Source organism: Eretmochelys imbricata, chromosome 1 (assembly GCF_965152235.1).
Source record: "Eretmochelys imbricata isolate rEreImb1 chromosome 1, rEreImb1.hap1, whole genome shotgun sequence".
Lineage (NCBI taxonomy): Eukaryota > Metazoa > Chordata > Testudines > Cheloniidae > Eretmochelys > Eretmochelys imbricata.
In genome coordinates, this window is record NC_135572.1 from 248,401,671 (window position 1) to 248,421,063 (window position 19,393).

The 19,393-nt window shown below is 44.7% G+C and overlaps 1 protein-coding gene across 2 annotated transcripts in view; it reads left to right on the forward strand.

The window, feature by feature from the left end:
• Positions 1–19,393, forward strand: part of HDHD5 (haloacid dehalogenase like hydrolase domain containing 5) — a 31,516-nt gene that overhangs the window by 7,045 nt on the left and 5,078 nt on the right. Inside the window, exons 4-8 of one of the 2 annotated variants that reach the window (XM_077827211.1) lie at positions 214–307; positions 859–892; positions 1,137–1,311; positions 2,339–2,527; positions 11,189–11,313. In XM_077827211.1, coding sequence (XP_077683337.1) covers positions 214–307; positions 859–892; positions 1,137–1,311; positions 2,339–2,527; positions 11,189–11,294 — 598 coding nt within the window. In that variant the 3' untranslated portion in view covers positions 11,295–11,313. Of the gene's footprint in view, positions 1–213; positions 308–858; positions 893–1,136; positions 1,312–2,338; positions 2,528–11,188; positions 11,314–19,393 lie in introns of those variants that run through there. The other variant, XM_077827221.1, reaches the window with a different exon arrangement.

Here is a 19,393-nt window from a genome sequence, read left to right on the forward strand (position 1 = left end):
TCTGTAGGGGAAGGAAATCACCCAGCTCTTATAGGGTAATGGGATTTCCAACTTTGGGGTGAGCTGTTCAAAATCATCTACATGACTTCGGAGCAGAAGTCCTACTGAAAGTCACTGAGACTTGTGCTTCTACATTCCTTTATGGGCTGATTTACAAAAGCACCTAATCTATAAAGAGCAGGCTTTATTTCCTTCCTTAACTGTCTGAAATAGTATGGGGTTCCGGAATGTGGTTACCATACAGGATGTGAGGAAGGCATTTCCCCTGCTGGACATGGTTGATCAAAGCCGTAGACCAAAGGAGCTGGTAAATATCAACCTGTCTGTGAGACTGAGTGACCTGGGATTATAGCATTTGTATGTTATGGCCTTTGATAGAATAGCTGCGAGATCATCTATTTACGCCATTCATTAGAGTGACTCTTGCTGGGGGAGGTTGGGATTGTTACTGAGCTCCCTGGAGGTCTGCATTCTCACACAGCTCTCTGCAATGGCCTCTGCTGGAAGAGGCTAGAGCTGCAGTAGCTTTGACATACCCACTTCCCCACAGTATTTCTTCACTGTTCCCTAGTGTTTACAACCAAGATTCATTTTTTTCAAGAATGATTAGTGATTTTTTTCTTTTGGTGGGGTGGATGTGGGGTGACCAATTTAAGACTTCTTAAAGGGGCCCGACTTTCAGCAAGTATTGAGCACCCATCTGAAAAATCAGACCCTTGAAGGCTTCTAAATGTGGGTTTCCAAAATGAGTAGTCATTCCGGAAATTCTTGGCTCTCATCTTTACTAACACATTATGTCAATGCCAAATGTGTTTAGTTTTGTATTATTAACCCAGCCTTGCTTGTTTTTTCTGGCAGCCTCCTCTGACCACTGACTTCCCTACCATAGAGGGTAAGTGCTATGCTTTCTCCATGTGTGTACTATTATCCTGCTTGCTGTTCAGCCAAGCCAGCTGGATAGCCGTTTAGTGACAGGACACCTGACGGAATGACTGATTCAGATGCTGTAGTACACACAGTTTATCTGTCCCCTTCCAGAAGAGGTATATTGTAGTGGACCGAGTGCTTTTTATTTTATTTTATTGAATGGGTGGCTGTTCTGAACTTCCATGTACAGTATCTCTTAAATGTTTCAGGGATAATTCTGTTTGGGGAGCCGGTCCGGTGGGAGACGAGCCTGCAGCTGATTATCGATGTCCTCTTGAGCAACGGGAACCCTGGGGCAGAGCTGGCAGCAGTGCCATATCCCCATATACCTGTCCTTGCCTGCAACATGGATCTTTTGTGGATGGCAGAAGCCAAGATGCCAAGGTGAAAAACATATTTGTTAAGGTCACTTTTTGCCTAGTTTATTTAGCTACCCTGTTGATGATCTCTGCTTGAGACCTAATCTACATCATCTCTGTAATGTGGCTAGGAGACCTTTTAGTGGGGTTACAGTATATATTTGTTTCTCTAATGTTGTCTGAAAGGGTGGCACTATTTGGAGAGACCTCGAAGTTACATTGGGAACTTGGCCCAATTTTGAAAATATTGGTCCTTTTTAAATTTAGTTGCTTAAGTCCGAGTAGATACTCGGGTACTGCTAAACCCAACCACCTTCATACTTAGCAAGGATGGCTTTCTGCATCAAGGACTATGATTACGGTGACTTCACAGTTCTGAAGGTCAACCGTTTTTGGGTTGTTGAGACAACAGAAAAATGTGCACTTTTTATTTAAGTGCAAAAAGCCTCTTCTCTTCTTTCCTTTTTGCATAAACTGGGCCATCTGGTTGAATTCATTTCACATCTTTCCAAAAGATCCACCACCCTGGAGTCAAGCCTAAGCACCAGACATCTCATCCCAAATGGAAAATTTAATAATAATAATAATAATAATAATAAAAGCAGAACTTGGCCCAGTATGCAACTTGGATACATGTCTGCAGCTGCTGGTGTCTCTAAGCCATTCATATGTCTGAGGGTAGATTTTTATTCCAATGTCTAGTAGTTAGTAAGATGGTCTCAAACAATGAGGAACACATGAGATAAGCATGAGAATCAACATGTCATGCACACTTTTTGGAGGGGCTTCTGTATTGGGGGGGGGGGGGGGGATGGGTAGGTTCTCTGCAAGTTTAATATCCAAGTAAATTAAAAAGAATGGATGTTTCACAGGTGTAAGGTTAAGGGAATGGCAAGGTGGGGACTTCTGTTCTTCTGTCTTCAAGTTGTTTGCATGTAGGTATGGATCAGGGTTTCATCTCTCTTGGGAGATAATCATAGCCGTAAGATGGATAATGGCTTCTGTGCAAATGCCAAAGGGCCAGGGGGCACTGACACTTTTTTCTGGGGCAGATTTGGCCATGGCACCTTTCTTGTCTGCTTGGAGAACATCTACAAAAAAGTGACTGGCAGGGAGCTGAAGTATGAGGCCCTGATCGGCAAACCCAGCATTGTCACTTACCAATACGCAGAGTATCTGATCAAACAGCAGGTGGAAAGACGAGGGTGGCCATCTTCCATCTGCAGGCTCTATGCTGTTGGGTAAGATACCTCTTCCTGTGTGTTTCCTTAGGGGCCTTCAGCCCTATTTTTTGTGGCAGAGTTCTATGAGGAATTACTTAAAAAACAAGGGAAGGGTTTTGTATGTCTCATTGGAGAGTTGCAAGTCAATTCTGGTCTGCACTGGGGTCTACAGTCATCACGGAGATGTGCCTACTGACCCACATGAGAGCGTGACGGAGACTGTGTTCCACGGGCACCGGGACTTCCACTTTGACCCTAGCCTAGTGGAAGCATCTTATGTGGTGGAGGATGTGAATGAAGCTGTGGAGCTAGTCTTTAAGAAGGAGAATTGGAGCCAGGAGTGAAATGGGAGTGGCAAAATTTAGTCATCAAGGTTCAGGAGGGGAGGGGAGGATTGGGATCTCCAAGCCTAACTTGTCCTAAAGTGGGGGAAAAAATTCCCAGTGCATTTTGGGGTCTGATGTTAAACGTCCCTTGTCTTAATATCAGTTGGTCAGTCTATTGTTGTTACTAGCAGGGTATCAATCTTAATCTGGCCAGGTCCATGTTTACACACTGCTGTTGCTCCTGTGCATTAAACTGTAATGGGGACAGGATGGTATAGATCATCCTTGTCACCTCTGCCCCCATGTTTTTGTGAAGCTCTGGTCAACTAGAATCCTTTTCTCTTTCAAACCCCCTCAGTGCTTGAGAGGCTTATCCCTGTTACACAGGGTGGGGGGAGGTGGAGGGAAGCATCACAGACCCATGCATCAGTTCTGTCCTATACAAACCTTTAAGTAGGATGTAAGTGGAGCCTGGCCTCTGTACTGACCCTCTGCCTGGGGTGAAATTGATAATGAAGGGTTAATGTCTCTTCCAAATGTGCTTTGATGCCCTGGCCTGCTAACTACCCCTGTTTGTCTGGGGATTGAGAGTGCACATAGTGTTGTCTTGATATAGCACCTGCGTTCTCACTGGCCTTGTGCTGGATCAGAAACTTTGCCTCTTGCATCCTCGCCTCTCTTTCGTGGCTCCCTAGCAACATAAGCTGTGGTAGTTTAGCTCATAGGAAAGCCTAGGCAGCCCTAGCAACTTGGTGCAGTGCCAAAGGTGGAATTAAAATCATCTCGTAACTTAAACACGTTCTCTGATTGCCAACAGCCCTCTCCCACTTCCTAAGGGGGAGCACAAGGAGCCTTGCTCCAAAGATGCCTAGGAATTAACCTGGGATTATAAACTACCAGAGGCAAGGAAGCAGCACTTTGCAGCAGCACTAAGTTGTGAAGCCCTAATAGGGTCAGTGGGGATACCAAAATGGACCCTTGCACCATCTATAAGAGTGATGAAACCTCCCCTACTGTGCCCCCCTCCCCCCTTGGCTCTGCTTCCAGGGAGCGTCCCTGGGAACTAGGTCAGTAGCTCAAGCCCGCCCTGCATTGCTGGATGCTGTGGTAGGTCACCCATTTACTTAGAGCTGTTAAATTGCCCTTTGGGAGAGGAGCCATAAACATCAGCCAAAGCTAGGGCCTCTGGCCATTCCTAGTTTTGGTCTCTGGGCTTTTTAAATGCAGAACTTTTTTTCCTAGATGTAGCTCCTCAGGGATGCCTGTAAACTCTAATTCTCTTTCCCTTTCCTTCCTCTCCCCAAATTGCAGAGAAGTGCTCTCCAAAGTTGTCACTGCTACTCCTGGATTGGCTAGCAGCTTAATGCTGCTGCTGCAGCAGTGCCTGACCCTGCTTTAACTTTGCTTCCAGTTTCTTAGCCCTTGTTATTATGGGAGAGTTTGAGGCCTGTCTGTTCATTAAAAATCCTTAAGAATATCTGTGAAAATTTCTCAAGATGAAACTCAATATGAATACTTAGTCCTGCCATGAGTGCAGGGGCCTGGACTAGATGACATTCTAGTCCTATGATTTTATGGAAGATGTCAGCTCAGAAACAGGTTAATTGTAATCCTTGAAAAAATTCATGTGATCCACCCTGGCACCACCACAAATGATTCTTGATATCAAGTGGAGAGGCCTGACTGATGTCTCTAGTTTTTGTGCACTTCTGTTGATATCACTGGAGTTACTGACTCACACCACTAAATGAGATCAGCATTCAGGGCCAGTGTCTGTTTGCAAACATACCCATTTTAAGCAGCCACTCCTGCAGAGCATAAGCTGTGATCTTTTTATAAGTATATTTTGTTCTCAATTAAAATATCGGAGTTCAGGTTTGTTGATTTCCTATGAGCACCTTTTTTTCCATAGCTCCTCTTTGGTAACACTGGATTAGCCTAGTAGGATTGTACAGGGTACCGGGCTCCTTCCTTCTACTTGAAACACTAATTTAGGGGGCTGTAGTCTCTGAAGCAAGCTGTGTATTCTGTCAGTGACCCTACAAAGAGGTAGTGTGTGTGTCTCTTCTTCCCTACTCCCCTTGGTTACTGTGATACTTTGGGGTATAATACAGACCAGTGAGGAGCTGTGTCACCACTTGACTAGTAACTTGGGGTGCCTCACAATGCTTTGCTGCTGTAGCTTCTCACCTGAGGTCCTCACAAACAGCATGCAGGTCACACCCTGAGTGCCCATGTATAGCCACAGCCCTGGTCCAGCAGCTCTGACCCCAGCAGCCTGCCAGCGACATCGGCTTCCACCAGCTTTAGTCACTACTTGTAGGGCGATCCCAACACACTCCCAGTCCTAGATTTCCCCCCAAAAAACATGTTCTGCACTGTCCAGCCCTCTCCTGGACAGTCCAAATATTTTATGTCAGTTACCCCTTTAAGGTGATCAACATCCAACAGTCTGCTACTTTCAATGAAGTTACCCAAACAATTCACAACACTGGATTAGTTTTAAAGAATAAAACAAGTTTACTTACAATGAGATTGAGTACAAGTAATGAGGCATTAAAGTTAGAAACGGTTACAAGAAAAAATAAAGATACAATGTTTTCTAAACTTCACCTTGAACCAACTCTGGTTTGTTAAATCCTTTCAGTACACTCTCACCAAACTCAGGCCAGGATCTGGTCACAGAAATCCAATGGCTGTATCTTTTGTTGTCTTAGGTGATGAAAGAGATGGATGTGTTACCCAAAATCAGACCTAAAGCACTGCTGTAATGGCCCGTCTTTATCAGTAAATAGTCAGTTTTGTCTGGTTTAGTAGATAACAGGAGATAGCCCAGAAATCGCCAGGATTTTACCAGGGGGCTTCTACTCAACCTGTGAGGAACTCCCCAGAACAGTCAGTTAACCTTTGGGAGGACACAGATACAGCCTTCTGCTTGAAGGATTGACACTTAAGCAGTAATTCTTCAAAAACAAAAAATCTTTATTTTAACACAATATTTCCTAATACAATAACTCTAAACACATAATGAAAACACAGCAGATCTAAAATATAGGTCAAAGAAATAAACCACCCCCTTTAACAAAGGCATAAAATTCTGTTAGCACAGATGCATATTGAAGTACCCAAAATTGCAATATCCTGCAAATGGAAAACACCTCTAAATGGTTATGTTCTATTTGTGATAGCCAAATGCTGACCGTGAGTTCTTGAACGTTAAAACTATACATATAACAATAAAACACATACACAATCATCCAGCTTTATTATTCTATACATACACCTTTATACATTACATAGAATATGTCCTTATGTTTACTTCTTTAATGTTTCTTCATTTCAACGGGTCTTTCTGCTCTATCAAAATAGCATTAATATTAATTAAAGGTACTTTTCTGTTGCTTGCTTCTTAGTAATTTAGCTCTTTTAGTAGTCTTCCTTCTTTCCTGGTTCTAGCTACTCCAATACCATCTTCCCACACACACACCAGTACCTTTTCTCTCACACAACAAGCTAAAGCCTGTCAGCTTAGCTCCCTGCCTTATATTACATATTTTGACCTGTTCTGATTGGTTGTTTCTTTAATCCCTATCATTATCAGCCAATCAGCTTCAAGCTCTTTCTCTGTCAATTAGACTGGACCTGTTTGAAGACCTGTGTTCTGCCTAACCCCTCCTCTCAGGTTTTGGAGCAACCTTTGTATCGCCTCAGCCTGCCTGTTTGCTATTAGTTGACCAGACCTCCATTTTGGATTTCTCTGACTGTGACTGCTTACAACACCATTTTGTTTTCCCTCTCTCTAACTGCTTAAAACCATCTTTATTAACCATTTACATTCTTATAACTATCAAACAAATTATATACTTATATGCACCTTAACATTATGTTTCACTGTCACCACTCCAATTTACTAATTCAAACAAGACCAAATCTCAATCGCTTCCAACTTCAGCTAATGGGTGACAGAAGTGGGATTGGGCTCCCAATATGTAGAAACCTTCACCTTGTAATAGTCAAGGAGCAGTTTGGGTCTGTTTCATCTATTCAACACCCTCCCACTCCTTCCACCAAAAGAGACTGTTCTATTCAGCATCTATGTGCAAAGCCCATGGGTCCTCTGGCAGCTGGCTCCCATTGAGCAAAAGAAGTATTGCTTCAGAATGTTGGGCAATCCTGATGGTTGATTGGCTGAGGTAGTCACATGCTTTTAAGCATAAACTGGCATCTTCTATCTGGCCTCCTTATTGAATGCTTAACCTAAGCATGAAGTTCATCTTTTTCCCCCTGGTAGTAGTGATCTAGGTTATGCTGTGGAAGCTGGTGGAAGTACTACTAGAAGTCACTACTGAAGCAATTAAATGACAGAAAACTGGATGCCTCAGAAGACTGACAATAATGGGATGCAGAATCTTTCAGCTCTAGCTGAATGGTTCAAATCAGCCTACGTCAGTGGTTCTCAAACTTTAACAACCCGCGAACCCCTTTCACGAAAATATCAACTCTCACGAAACCCCCTCCTAAAAATGAATATTTCCAGGGATTTTCTCCCTTACCTGAGCATAAATTATAGAAGCAGTGATCCTGGAAATAATTTGGGTTTTTCATGACAAGCTTATTACACACTATTATTATATTATTATTTATCATTACAGTATTAATTTTATTACATTATGAAAATGGCAACACTCTTCCAAGATTTCACTTTTGTTGCTCATATCACTTCAATTGAGCCTACATGTTTCATCAAGGAGTACCAGACATGAAACAGCATGAAGGTATTTAAGAAGCCAATTCAAATAAAGAGTTCCTCCCACAAGCATTTGGGTCTTGAGCTGTCCAAGCAAACAACACACAACTACAATAAAGCTTAAACTTGTTCTGCTAGTAAGTCATGGTCACGGGGCTCCGGCTGCCGGCCCCCACGCTCCGCAGGGCTCAGGCTGCCAGCGCCTGGGGTCCTCAGGAACAACTCTGTCCACCATTACAAAATTTTTTTCTGAGAACCCCCTGACACATGTTGTGAACCCCTAAGGGAACCACTGGCCTATATCGACAGTGACTGCAAGTGGTTAATTGCAGAAGCCTGTTCAATGGCCTTTATTAAATGAGTCTTGTCCTAGTGCACAAGAATATTATCACTAAAAACAACGTCTCTGCTGACAGTAAGCAACCTCCTGTGAGACCCGCAACAAAAAGAGCATGAACGTGAAGCCTGAACTTGTCTCTCATCCCTAGAAGCAGGCCTCCTGCGTCTGAGTTGAGGCACGTTGGCAAGGCAGTGGAGGAAACTTCCAGAAAGGGCAGCTGTAGTGCATCTGTTACATAGCTAAAGAGAGGACTTTAGTGTTATGCCCCTATCTTTCACAAGCAATACATTAATCTAATAAAACAAAGACTAGTAAGAGAAAAAAAAATTCCCGCTTGTTAACTAGAATAGATAAAATGAGATAGCTGGCCTTTTTAACTTTCATTTTTTTGCCTCGGCCTAGGCTCAATTCTAAAACATGCCAGGCTTGTTATGACCTGTTTTATTCATAAATAAGTGCACACACTAATTTAAAAAAAGTCTGGAGCATGATCATGGCATTTCACATTTTCATTAAAGGCCGTAATCATTTCAGTTTAACTTGGTAACAAATTGCTACATGTATGTACTGTCTATAGCAAAAATGACTGTACCCATGACTTTACAGTACAGAATGAGCACTTTGGTGACATATTTTCAGTGTTTGAAATAAATCAATTGAAATATCTCTGTATTTTATTACTGACCTGGTGAAAATTGTTATACCTAAGCCTATAGGCTTCCATCCTGCACATTTGAATTGATCAGATAACTACAGTGTCAAATGTGCATCACAGAATCATTGTTCAGTGTTCTCATCCCACGCTTGCTGCATTTTAAATGTGATTCCTCTAATTCAAACTCTCAGAATTCAGTGTAGCCTCTTCCATTTTTCCCTCCTCAAGCTCCCAATTTTTGAGAGCCCTTGAGAGACATAATTAGGATTTTAGTACCTCGTCTTTACTTTCTGCATGTTTTATCTCATTTCCCAGAAGTAAAACAGCTGGTTTGTTTCCTCTTGAATTTTGCCAGAAACAACTGCCCCTTGCTAAAGCCAGGCCCTCCCACTAAAGAGGGATGGGAGAGAGGGAGAGGGCTTTTGGGGCCCTTTGCTTCCTACTTCCTACATAATTGTGAAGCCTGAACATGGTAATTTTTAGGCAGTTGCAATATCTATTTTATTAAAACCTGCTTGCAGCTGTTGGCTTCCGTTGGGTTTGGTATCAGTTTTAATCAGACACCCTAGCCATAATTTGAAATTTGCTAAAAATGGAAGAGATAGGCATGGAGGTTATTTAAAATTTAGTCTATGTGCTTCATGCTACTGTTGCTTGCTGTTAAAGAACTGTTACCACCTCCATGTGCTGCACTAGGAATTTTGTGATATACTGGATCACCAGAGAAACAGTTAGCTTATTGTATTTCACCCTGCAGTGCTCAAGGATTAGACCACAGACGTATTTTGCTTTTTGAGATTGAGAATGTCATTTCTATTTTTCCCATGTATAAGCAGGGGATTTGTCCCACCATAGTAGAGGAATTTCTCTATGTACGCAGTACCCTGGATGAACTGAGTAACAGAAGGATCTGAGTCCCTGGCCCAATTCCCTTCACCCCGGTACCTGCACACCTTGACTTTCCCTCCTGGCCCCATGTGAACAGGACTCTGACCACATAGGGAGAACTGAGTCCAGGGGTTTCCTGGGCATTTACCTCAGTCCCTCTGTGGTCAAGGATGTGGACGACCCTAATCCAGGATACTTCTAACTCCCTTGTTACCTTTTCAACCTGCAGTCACTGCAGTTCATTTGAACAGACATACAATTGATTTACAGTTACACCAAAACTTTCTTTTGGGATTAAAGAGCATTTTGCAGCATCAGCACTGTGAGGAAATGGCCTGGGTAAGGGTCAGTGCAGCAGTCTCGAAAGTGCAATAAACTTTACAGTAACAACAGCGTGCAGTGTCTTCTTCCTGGACCTGAATGTGCTGCTGTGATGGCAGTGCCCCAGGATGAGTTTGGGCTCTATGTGACAGACCCCATTCTCCACCGTCGGTTCTGGCCTCCCGTCAGGCCACATCCAACTCTGGCTCTGCACTTAATGCTTTCTGACAGATGCTGGCAAAGGAGCCTATCTCCTCCTCTCTCCCTACACCAGTGCACCAGACCCTCTGAAAGTGCTGGAGACTCACCCCAATGCTGCTCTGACCCCGGCTGTTGCACTCTCCCTGGCTCCTCTGGCTCTGGGCTGTTGCACTTGCCCAGGCTGAGCTCTGGGCTGCTGCACCCATCTTGGCTCTACCTTGCCCTGCTAGGGAAGTCCCAGCTCACAGAAGGACAGGCCGTTGATTTCCTCATTGGCCTACCTGTAGTGTCAATCCTACTGACTAGGAGTGCTGTCTTCTCCCCATTGGCCCTGACTCGTCTTTGGCCCTGCCCTTTTCTGCTGGTATTGGGAGAGGACCAACCAAAACACCCCCTCGAAGTTTCAGTAAGGGGCCAACAGCCCCCTTGCACAAGGGATTTCACTAGGTCCCTTATTAGTACCACCTTTTTAGTCTTCCTGTTCGCTTACCCCCAGAATGGTAATTGGAGCGTTCCTCATCGTAGCCAAGTGTATGGGACAGATGCTCTGACCAATAGCAGACCACAAGTCCCAAAAGCTTTGGGAAACAAAACTCCAATCAAAAGGCAAAAACGATCCATCCACTGAAGGCAATACCTTCAGGGCAGCTAAATGAATATAGCCAACGCATGGTACCCATAGCACAGCTAAGTGCATTGCTAAGAACATCCAGATGCCTTTGGTGCAGCCATCAAGACAAAGCAATTATCTCAAGCAACACTAACGGTACATGGGGTAACCCTTCAATAAACTAGACTATTGCAAGGTGGGTGAGGACTGGTGGACTGAGCTTTTCAGAGTGGCAGCTGAATTCACAACCCATGCAACTGGTAGAACTAAAACACAGGTCTCACTGTTCAAAGTATAATAGCTAGCAACATTAAAAGCAATAGAGATTTACTGGGTCAAAAGCTCTCACTTTTCAATAGGGCCCAGTAGCCATCTGAAGAATCATCATCAAGCCTGTCAGCGAAACAAAAGTCAGGGTGTCAGCCTGACAAAATTCATGCTCAGGTGGGTACACTTACCCTAATCTGAAGACAAAGCGCCAGTATATTAGAAAGCGGTGCTAACATTATATCTAAGTTGTTTGAAAACAATGCTGCCAAGAATAGTTATAGTTAGTGACAAAACCTTGGCTCCATCCCGTCTGATCTGCAGGTCTCCTGAACTAACAGTATCGGAGGGAATGTACAGAGGATCTCCTGATTCCAGTCAAAGTACGCCACTCTGTCACGTTTGCTCTCAGAACTGGAGGCAATTGTGAGACCCAGGTGAGATTTATGCCTCTTACAGCACACATAATGCCCAACTGAGTGCTAACTAAGACATTTGTGTCATTGTACAAAACTCTGTTCAAAGAATCTGCCTGGACATTGTTCGCTAGCCTTTTCAAGGTTTGTGGACTCTGTAGAATAAACTAAGTGAACAGCCCAAGTCCACTATCTGGAAATATTACCTTAGATTTAAGGGAGGTGAGAAGGGAATTCCATGATAAGCACGTGTTACTTTTGCCTTTTACATCTTGAATGACCAGAACCATAAGTAGCTCATGTAAAGTAATATCATAATCAGGCTTATGGTGGCCACAGACACAACCTGACTAAAAGTTATTACCCAGTTACACTGTTATGGAATCTGTTTATGGACCAAAGTTCAGCTGCAACATGAATACAGCTACATGCATGACTATGCTAACAGTTGAGGTACAGGAGGTCAGGATAGCAGGATTTGCCCTCTTTTAAGTTGCTGCTAATAGATGGATCCTTGTAACTAGTTGGCCTGATATAACAGAGTTTGTCCCATTAACATAAGTGATTGAGGCCAATGTCACCTTATAGGCAGTAATTTTTCACCGGCTGAGGAAAAGCACTACCAGTAATCCCAGCTACTGATGTCCTTATCTCAGTTGAGAATCCCAAACATTCCGGGACTGAAAACCACTTTTACTGGTGCTGGACACTTCAGGCAAGTGATATACTGGTCACTAATGCCAAAAACCTTGTCATAAATATAAAGGGAAGGGTAAACCCCTTTAAAATCCCTCCTGGCCAGAGGAAAAATCCTCTCACCTGTAAAGGGTTAAGAAGCTAAAGGTAACCTCGCTGGCACCTGACCAAAATGACCAATGAGGAGACAAGATACTTTCAAAAGCTGGGAGGAGGGAGAGAAACAAAGGGTCTGTGTCTGTCTGTCTGTATGCTGCTTTTGCCGGGGACAGAACAGGAATGGAGTCTTAGAACTTTTAGTAAGTAATCTAGCTAGGTATGTGTTAAATTATGATTTCTTTAAATGGTCTTTAAATGGTTCTGAGAAAAGAACTGTGCTGAATAGAATGACTATTCCTGTCTGTGTACCTTTTTTGTAACTTAAGGTTTTGCCTAGAGGGATTCTCTATGTTTTGAATCTAATTACCCTGTAAGGTATCTATCATCCTGATTTTACAGAGGTGATTCCTTTACTTCTATTAAGTCTTCTTGTAAGAAAACTGAATGCTTTTTCATTGTTCTCAGATCCAAGGGTTTGGGTCTGTGGTCACCTATGCAAATTGGTGAGGATTTTTACCAAACCTTCCCCAGGAAGTGGGGTGCAAGGGTTGGGAGGATTTTGGGGGGAAAGACGTGTCCAAACTACGTTTCCCAGTAAACCCAGTTAAAGTTTGGTGGTGGCAGTGGAAATCCAGGGTCAAAGGATAAAATTAATTTGTACCTTGGGGAAGTTTTAACTTAGGCTGGTGAAAGTAAGCTTAGGAGGTTTTCATGCAGGTCCCCACATCTGTACCCTAGAGTTCAGAGTGGGGAAGGAACCTTGACATAGTGACAAAGTGGTGGGATTAACCTGAAATCATTTTGAGATCAATTTGAGATTTTTTTGGAACCAGAAAAACAGATTTTTAAAAAAGAAATATTTTTTTTTCCTTTGGGGCTGCTGGAAAGGAGGTCCAACTGAAAGCAGCTAATTTTTTTTCTGCTTTGGGGCCAGAGCAGGGACAAAAGGGGATTATCTTTGTGAATTGCAGGTTTTCTTTGCCTGGAGACAGGGTACTTAACCTCCTGCAGGGAAATTCAGTCTTTGCAAACCAGAAGCTTTTTTTTTCCCCTAAAAGTAAATAGGGGGGTGTTTTACCCATTTGCCTGGAGACAAAAGTGGCAGGGGTTTGTGGGGTTTTTTAAGGATTTTGATTTGTTTTTGTTTTTGTTTTACAAGGAGCACAGGTGTGAAAAGGAATTTTTTTCCTTTGGGCTGCTGGTAAGCCGGTTTCCAAGTAGTTGGAGGTTTTTTGCTTTGATTTGGGGCCAGAGCAGAGACAAAGGGAATTGTCTTTTTCTGTAGGCTGACAATCACTATCAGAGAATAGGTATCCTATTCCAGCACAGCAAAAATTTTACAGCCAAGTTTTGTTGGTTTATTTCTAAACCTCGGGTGTAAAGTTAGTTAAAAACAGAGCAGTTAGGATGACAGAATCCACGGCACAACAAAAGATGGAATTAGCCAGATTTCAGGCTGAAGAAAAACAAAAGGAACATGAAAGACAGATAGAACTCATGCAGCTAGAGAAGGAGGTACAGGAGGCTGCCCACAGGAGGGAAATGGAGGCAAGGAAGCATGTGGAGGAGGAGAAGGAAAAAGAGGAAGCATGCACTGGAGATGGAGAAGGTAAAGGCTCAGCAGAATATACCAACAAACCCTAGCAATCCTTCTCCAGGTACCATTCCCCATCCCAGAAAGTCCCCCACCTACAAGGCAGGCAATGATACTGAGGCCTTCTTAGAAAACTTTGAAAGGACCTGCCTTAGGTACAGCATCTCTACCGACCAATACATGGTAGAGCTGAGGCCACAGCTCAGTGGACCCTAAGCTGAGGTGGCGGCTGAAATGCCTAAAGAACACATGAACAAGTACGAACTGTTTAAATTCAAGGCAAGAGTCAGAATGGGGATAACACCTGAGCATTCTCGTCGGCGGTTCAGAGCCCTAAGGTGGAAACCAGACGTGTCATTTACCCGACATGCCTACCACATTGTGAAACATTGGGATGCCTGGATATCAGGAGCAAGTGTTGAATCTTCAGTAAATTTGCCCTTCCTAATGCAAATGGAACAATTCTTAGAGGGTGTTCCTGAGGAAATAAAAAGATACATCCTAGATGGGAAGCCCAAAACTGTAATTGAGGCAGGAGAGATTGGAGCCAGATGGGTGGAGGTGGCAGAGAAGAAGAAAACTGGTCGCAGTTGGAGCGGAGACCAGAAGGGACAACCCCAGACCACACCCTATTACTGGGGGCTGCCCAAAGCCCCACCTACCTCCCAAAGAACCCTCCAGACCCCTTATTGTCCCACCACCCCGTTCTCCAGCAACCCACCTCGCCCCAGTGACCCGTCAGCTGGACGATGTTTTAAATGTAACGAGCTGGGGCATGTAAAGGCCAACTGCCCCAAGAACCCCAACAGATTACAGTTCATTGCACTGGAATCACACCAGAGGTCCGCAGGCCCAGATACCCTTGGAGCGGAGGGAAACTGTGAGTGTGGGCGGGAAGAAGGTCACCGCGTGGAGGGACACCAGAGCACAAGTGTCAGCTATTCATGCTTCCTTAGTGGACCCCAATTTAATCAACCCAGAGATCCAAGTGACGATTCAACCCTTCAAGTCCAACTCTTTCGATTTGCCTACAGCCAAGTTGCCTGTTCAGTACGAGGGCTGGTCAGGAACATGGACTTTTGCAGTCTATGATGATTATCCCATCCCCATGCTGTTGGGGGAAGACTTGGCCAATCATGTGAAGAGGGCCAAGAGGGTGGGAATGGTCACCCGCAGCCAGGCTAAACAAGCTGTGAGGCCTAGCTCTGTTCTGGAAACTTCTATCAGGACCCGGTCAGAGGTGATGGACCCGGATCCCAGGCCAATGTCTGCAACAGCAGTAGTGGATCCAGTCCCGGAGACCCAGAACCGGAACCAGCGGAACAACCAGCACCAGACCCATTGCCAACACTGAATCCAGTATTTGCAACCTCAACACGAGAGGGCCCCACCGAACCTGAACCAGCAGCAGCCCATAACCCTACACAAGAGGCTCAGCCGGAGCCTGAACCCCAACATAGTGTCCCAGCGGAGAGTGGTTCACGGTCAACGGAAACAGCCCCATCCCCTACATCGTTTCCAGAGGGACCAAGCATAGGTCCACAATCCAATGAGGAACTGATGTCTCCAGCATCAAGGGAACAGTTCCAGACCGAACAGGAAGCAGATGAAAGCCTCCAGAGAGCTTGGATGGCGGCACGGAGCAACCCACCGCCTCTCAGCTCTTCTAATCGATCCAGGTTTGTTGTAGAAAGAGGACTTTTATACAAGGAAACTCTTTCTGGTGGACACCAGGAAGGCTGGCATCCTCAGAAACAGTTGGTAGTTCCAACTAAATACCGGGCCAAGCTCTTGAGCTTAGCCCACGATCACCTTAGTGGCCATGCTGGGGTGAACAGGACCAAAGACCGTTGGGGGGGGTCATTCCACTGGGAGGGAACGGGCAAGGATGTTTCTACCTATGTCTGATCTTGTGAAGTATGCCAAAGAGTGGGAAAACCCCAAGACCAGGTCAAAGCCCCTCTCCAGCCACGCCCCATCATTAAAGTTCCATTTCAGTTAGTAGCTGTGGATATTCTGGGTCCTTTTCTAAAAAAGACACCCAGAGGCAAGCAGTACATACTGACTTTAATGGATTTTGCCACCCGATGGCCGGAAGCAGTAGCTCTAAGCAACACCAGGGCTAAAAGTGTGTGCCAGGCACTAGCAGACATTTTTGTCAGGGTAGGTTGGCCCTCCGACATCCTCACAGATGCAGGAACTAATTTCCTGGCAGGAACTATGGAAAACCTCTGGGAAGCTCATGGGGTAAATCACTTGGTTGCCACTCCTTACCACCATCAAACAAATGGCATGGTGGAGAAGTTTAATGGAACTTTGGGGGCCATGATACGTAAATTCGTAAATGAGCACTCCAATGATTGGGACCTAGTATTGCAGCAGTTGCTCTTTGCCTACAGAGCTGTACCACATCCCAGTTTAGGGTTTTCCCCATGTGAACTTGTATATGGCTGTGAGGTTAAGGGGCCATTACAGTTGGTGAAGCAGCAATGGGAGGGATTTACACCTTCTCCAGGAACTAACATTCTGAACTTTGTAACCAACCTACAAAACACCCTCCGAACCTCTTTAGCCCTTGGTAAAGAAAATTTACAGGATGCTCAAAAAGAGCAAAAAGCCTGGTATGATAAACATGCCAGAGAGCGTTCCTTCAAAGTAGGGGACCAGGTCATGGTCTTAAAGGCGCTCCAGGCCCATAAAATGGAAGCATCGTGGGAAGGGCCATTCATGGTCCAGGAGCGCCTGGGAGCTGTTAATTATCTCATAGCATTCCCTACCTCCAACCGAAAGCCTAAGGTGTACCATATTAATTCTCTAAAGCCCTTTTATTCCAGAGAATTAAAGGTTTGTCAGTTTACAGCCCAGGGAGGTGAGGACGCTGAGTGGCCTGAAGGTGTCTACTACGAAGGGAAAAGTGCTGGTGGTGTGGAAGAGGTGAACCTCTCCATGACCCTTGGGTGTATGCAGCGACAGCAGATCAAGGAGCTGTGCACTAGGTACGCGCCAACGTTCTCAGCCACCTTAGGACTGACTGAACGGGCATACCACTCCATTGACACAGGTAATGCTCACCCAATTAAAGTCCAACCTTACCGGGTGTCTCCTCAAGCTAAAACTGCTATAGACCGGGAGATCCAGGATATGTTACAGATGGGTGTAATCCGCCCCTCTGGAAGTTAATGGGCATCTCCAGTGGTTCTAGTTCCCAAACCAGATGGGGAGATATGTTTTTGCGTGGACTACTGTAAGCTAAATGCTGTAACTCGTCCAGGCAACTATCCAATGCCACGCACAGATGAACTATTAGAGAAACTGGGACGAGCCCAGTTCATCTCTACCTTGGACTTAACCAAGGGGTACTGGCAGGTACCGCTAGATGAATCTGCCAAGGAAAAGTCAGCCTTCACCACACATCTCAGGCTGTATGAATTTAGTGTACTCCCTTTCGGGCTGTGAAATGCACCCGCCACCTTCCAAAGACTTGTTGATGGTCTCCTAGCAGGATTAGGAGAATATGCAGTCGCCTACCTTGATGATGTGGCCATATTTTCAGATTCCTGGGCAGAACACCTGGAACATCTAAAAAAAGTCCTTGTGCGCATAAGGGAGGGAGGACTAACTGTTAAGGATAAGAAGTGTCAAATAGGCCTAAACAGAGTGACTTACCTTGGACACGAGGTGGGTCAAGGAACTATCAGCGTACAGGCCAAAGTGGATGCTATCCAAAAGTGGCTTGTCCCAAAGTCAAAGAAACAGGTTCAATCCTTCTTAGGCTTGGCTGGTTATTACAGACTATTTGTACCGCAATACAGCCAAATCGCCGCCCCACCGACAGACCTAACCAAAAAGAAACAGCCAAATGCCGTTCAGTGGACCGAAACATGTCAGAAGGTCTTTAACAAGCTTAAAGCGACACTCATGTCTGATCCTGTACTAAGGGCCCCAGACTTTGACAAACCGTTCCTAGTAACCACAGATGCGTCCAAGCGTGGTGTGGGAGCAGTTTTAATGCAGAAAGGACCTGATCAAGAATTCCACCTTTCTCCGCAAAAAACTGTCTGAGGGAAAGCAATTGGTCAGTCAGTGAAAAAGAACGTTACGCCATTGTCTACGCCCTGGAAAAGCTACGCCCATATGTTTGGGGACGGTGTTTCCACCTGCAAACTGACCATGCAGCGCTACAGTGGCTTCATGCCGCCACGGGAAATAACAAAAAACTTCTTCAGTGGAGTTTAGCTCTCCAAGATTTTGATTTTGACATCCAACACATCTCAGGAGCTTCTAACAAAGTGGCTGATGCACTCTCCCGTGAAAGTTTCCCAGAATCAACTGGTTAAAATCGTCCTTGAGATGTGGAAAATATTGTTAGTCTTTATGTACTTGGTAGTATATTTAGAGGTGCATGTGTCTTATTAACTCTGTTTTCCTAAAGCTCCAGGAAGAAATCCCAGCCAGCGTTTCACCCTAGCTGAGATTTGGGGGGGGCGTGTCAGAAATATAAAGGGAAGGGTAAACCCCTTTAAAAATCCCTCCTGGTCAGAGGAAAAATCCTCTCACCTGTAAAGGGTTAAGAAGCTAAAGGTAACCTTGCTGGCACCTGACCAAAATGACCAATGAGGAGACAAGATACTTTCAAAAGCTGGGAGGAGGGAGAGAAACAAAGGGTCTGTGTCTGTCTATATGCTGCTTTTGCCAGGGACAGAACAGGAATGGAGTCTTAGAACTTTTAGTAAGTAATCTAGCTAGGTATGTGTTAGATTATGATTTCTTTAAATGGCTGAGAAAAGAACTGTGCTGAATAGAATGACTATTCCTGTCTGTGTACCTTTTTTGTAACTTAAGGTTTTGCCTAGAGGGATTCTCTGTGTTTTGAATCTAATTACCCTGTAAGGTATCTACCATCCTGATTTTACAGAGGTGATTCCTTTACTTCTATTAAGTCTTCTTGTAAGAAAACTGAATGCTTTTTCATTGTTCTCAGATCCAAGGGTTTGGGTCTGTGGTCACCTATGCAAATTGGTGAGGATTTTTACCAAACCTTCCCAGGAAGTGGGGTGCGAAGGTTGGGAGGATTTTTGGGGGGAAAGACATGTCTAAATTACATTTCCCAGTAAACCCAGTTAAAGTTTGGTGGTGGCAGTGGAAATCCAGGGTCAAAGGATAAAATTAATTTGTACCTTGGGGAAGTTTTAACTTAGGCTGGTGAAAGTAAGCTTAGGAGGTTTTCATGCAGGTCCCCACATCTGTACCCTAGAGTTCAGAATGGGGAAGGAACCCTGACAAACCTTGACTCAAAGTCCCCAGAACTATTTCAGTATGCTGTATATAATGGGCAGCAAACCACTTCATCAAGTGGTTCACCAGAGAGCATGGTGCCAGCTCTGGACTCAGGTTGGATGGATCTGGGGCCCTTAGTGACACTCATGGTGGGCACCGAATGACTTCACTAGAGTCAGAACCTTGGCACTAGCTTGGATAGAGCTGGATACTTTGCTGCCATGTCTTTGGTACAGGCACCTTGGCACCAAGCTACGATGGCTTAGAGGAATCTGGGGACCTTGGGGCTGTATTGACTGTGCCAGAATCTCAGTGCTAGGTTCAGTCAGCTGGATAAAATCCAGGGACCAGGCCACTGCTTAAACCAAGCACACAGCCACTTAAGCTAGTAGAGCTCTAAAGTCTATGCTAGACTTACACATTGCCAGAATTAGTTGAATGGGCCTG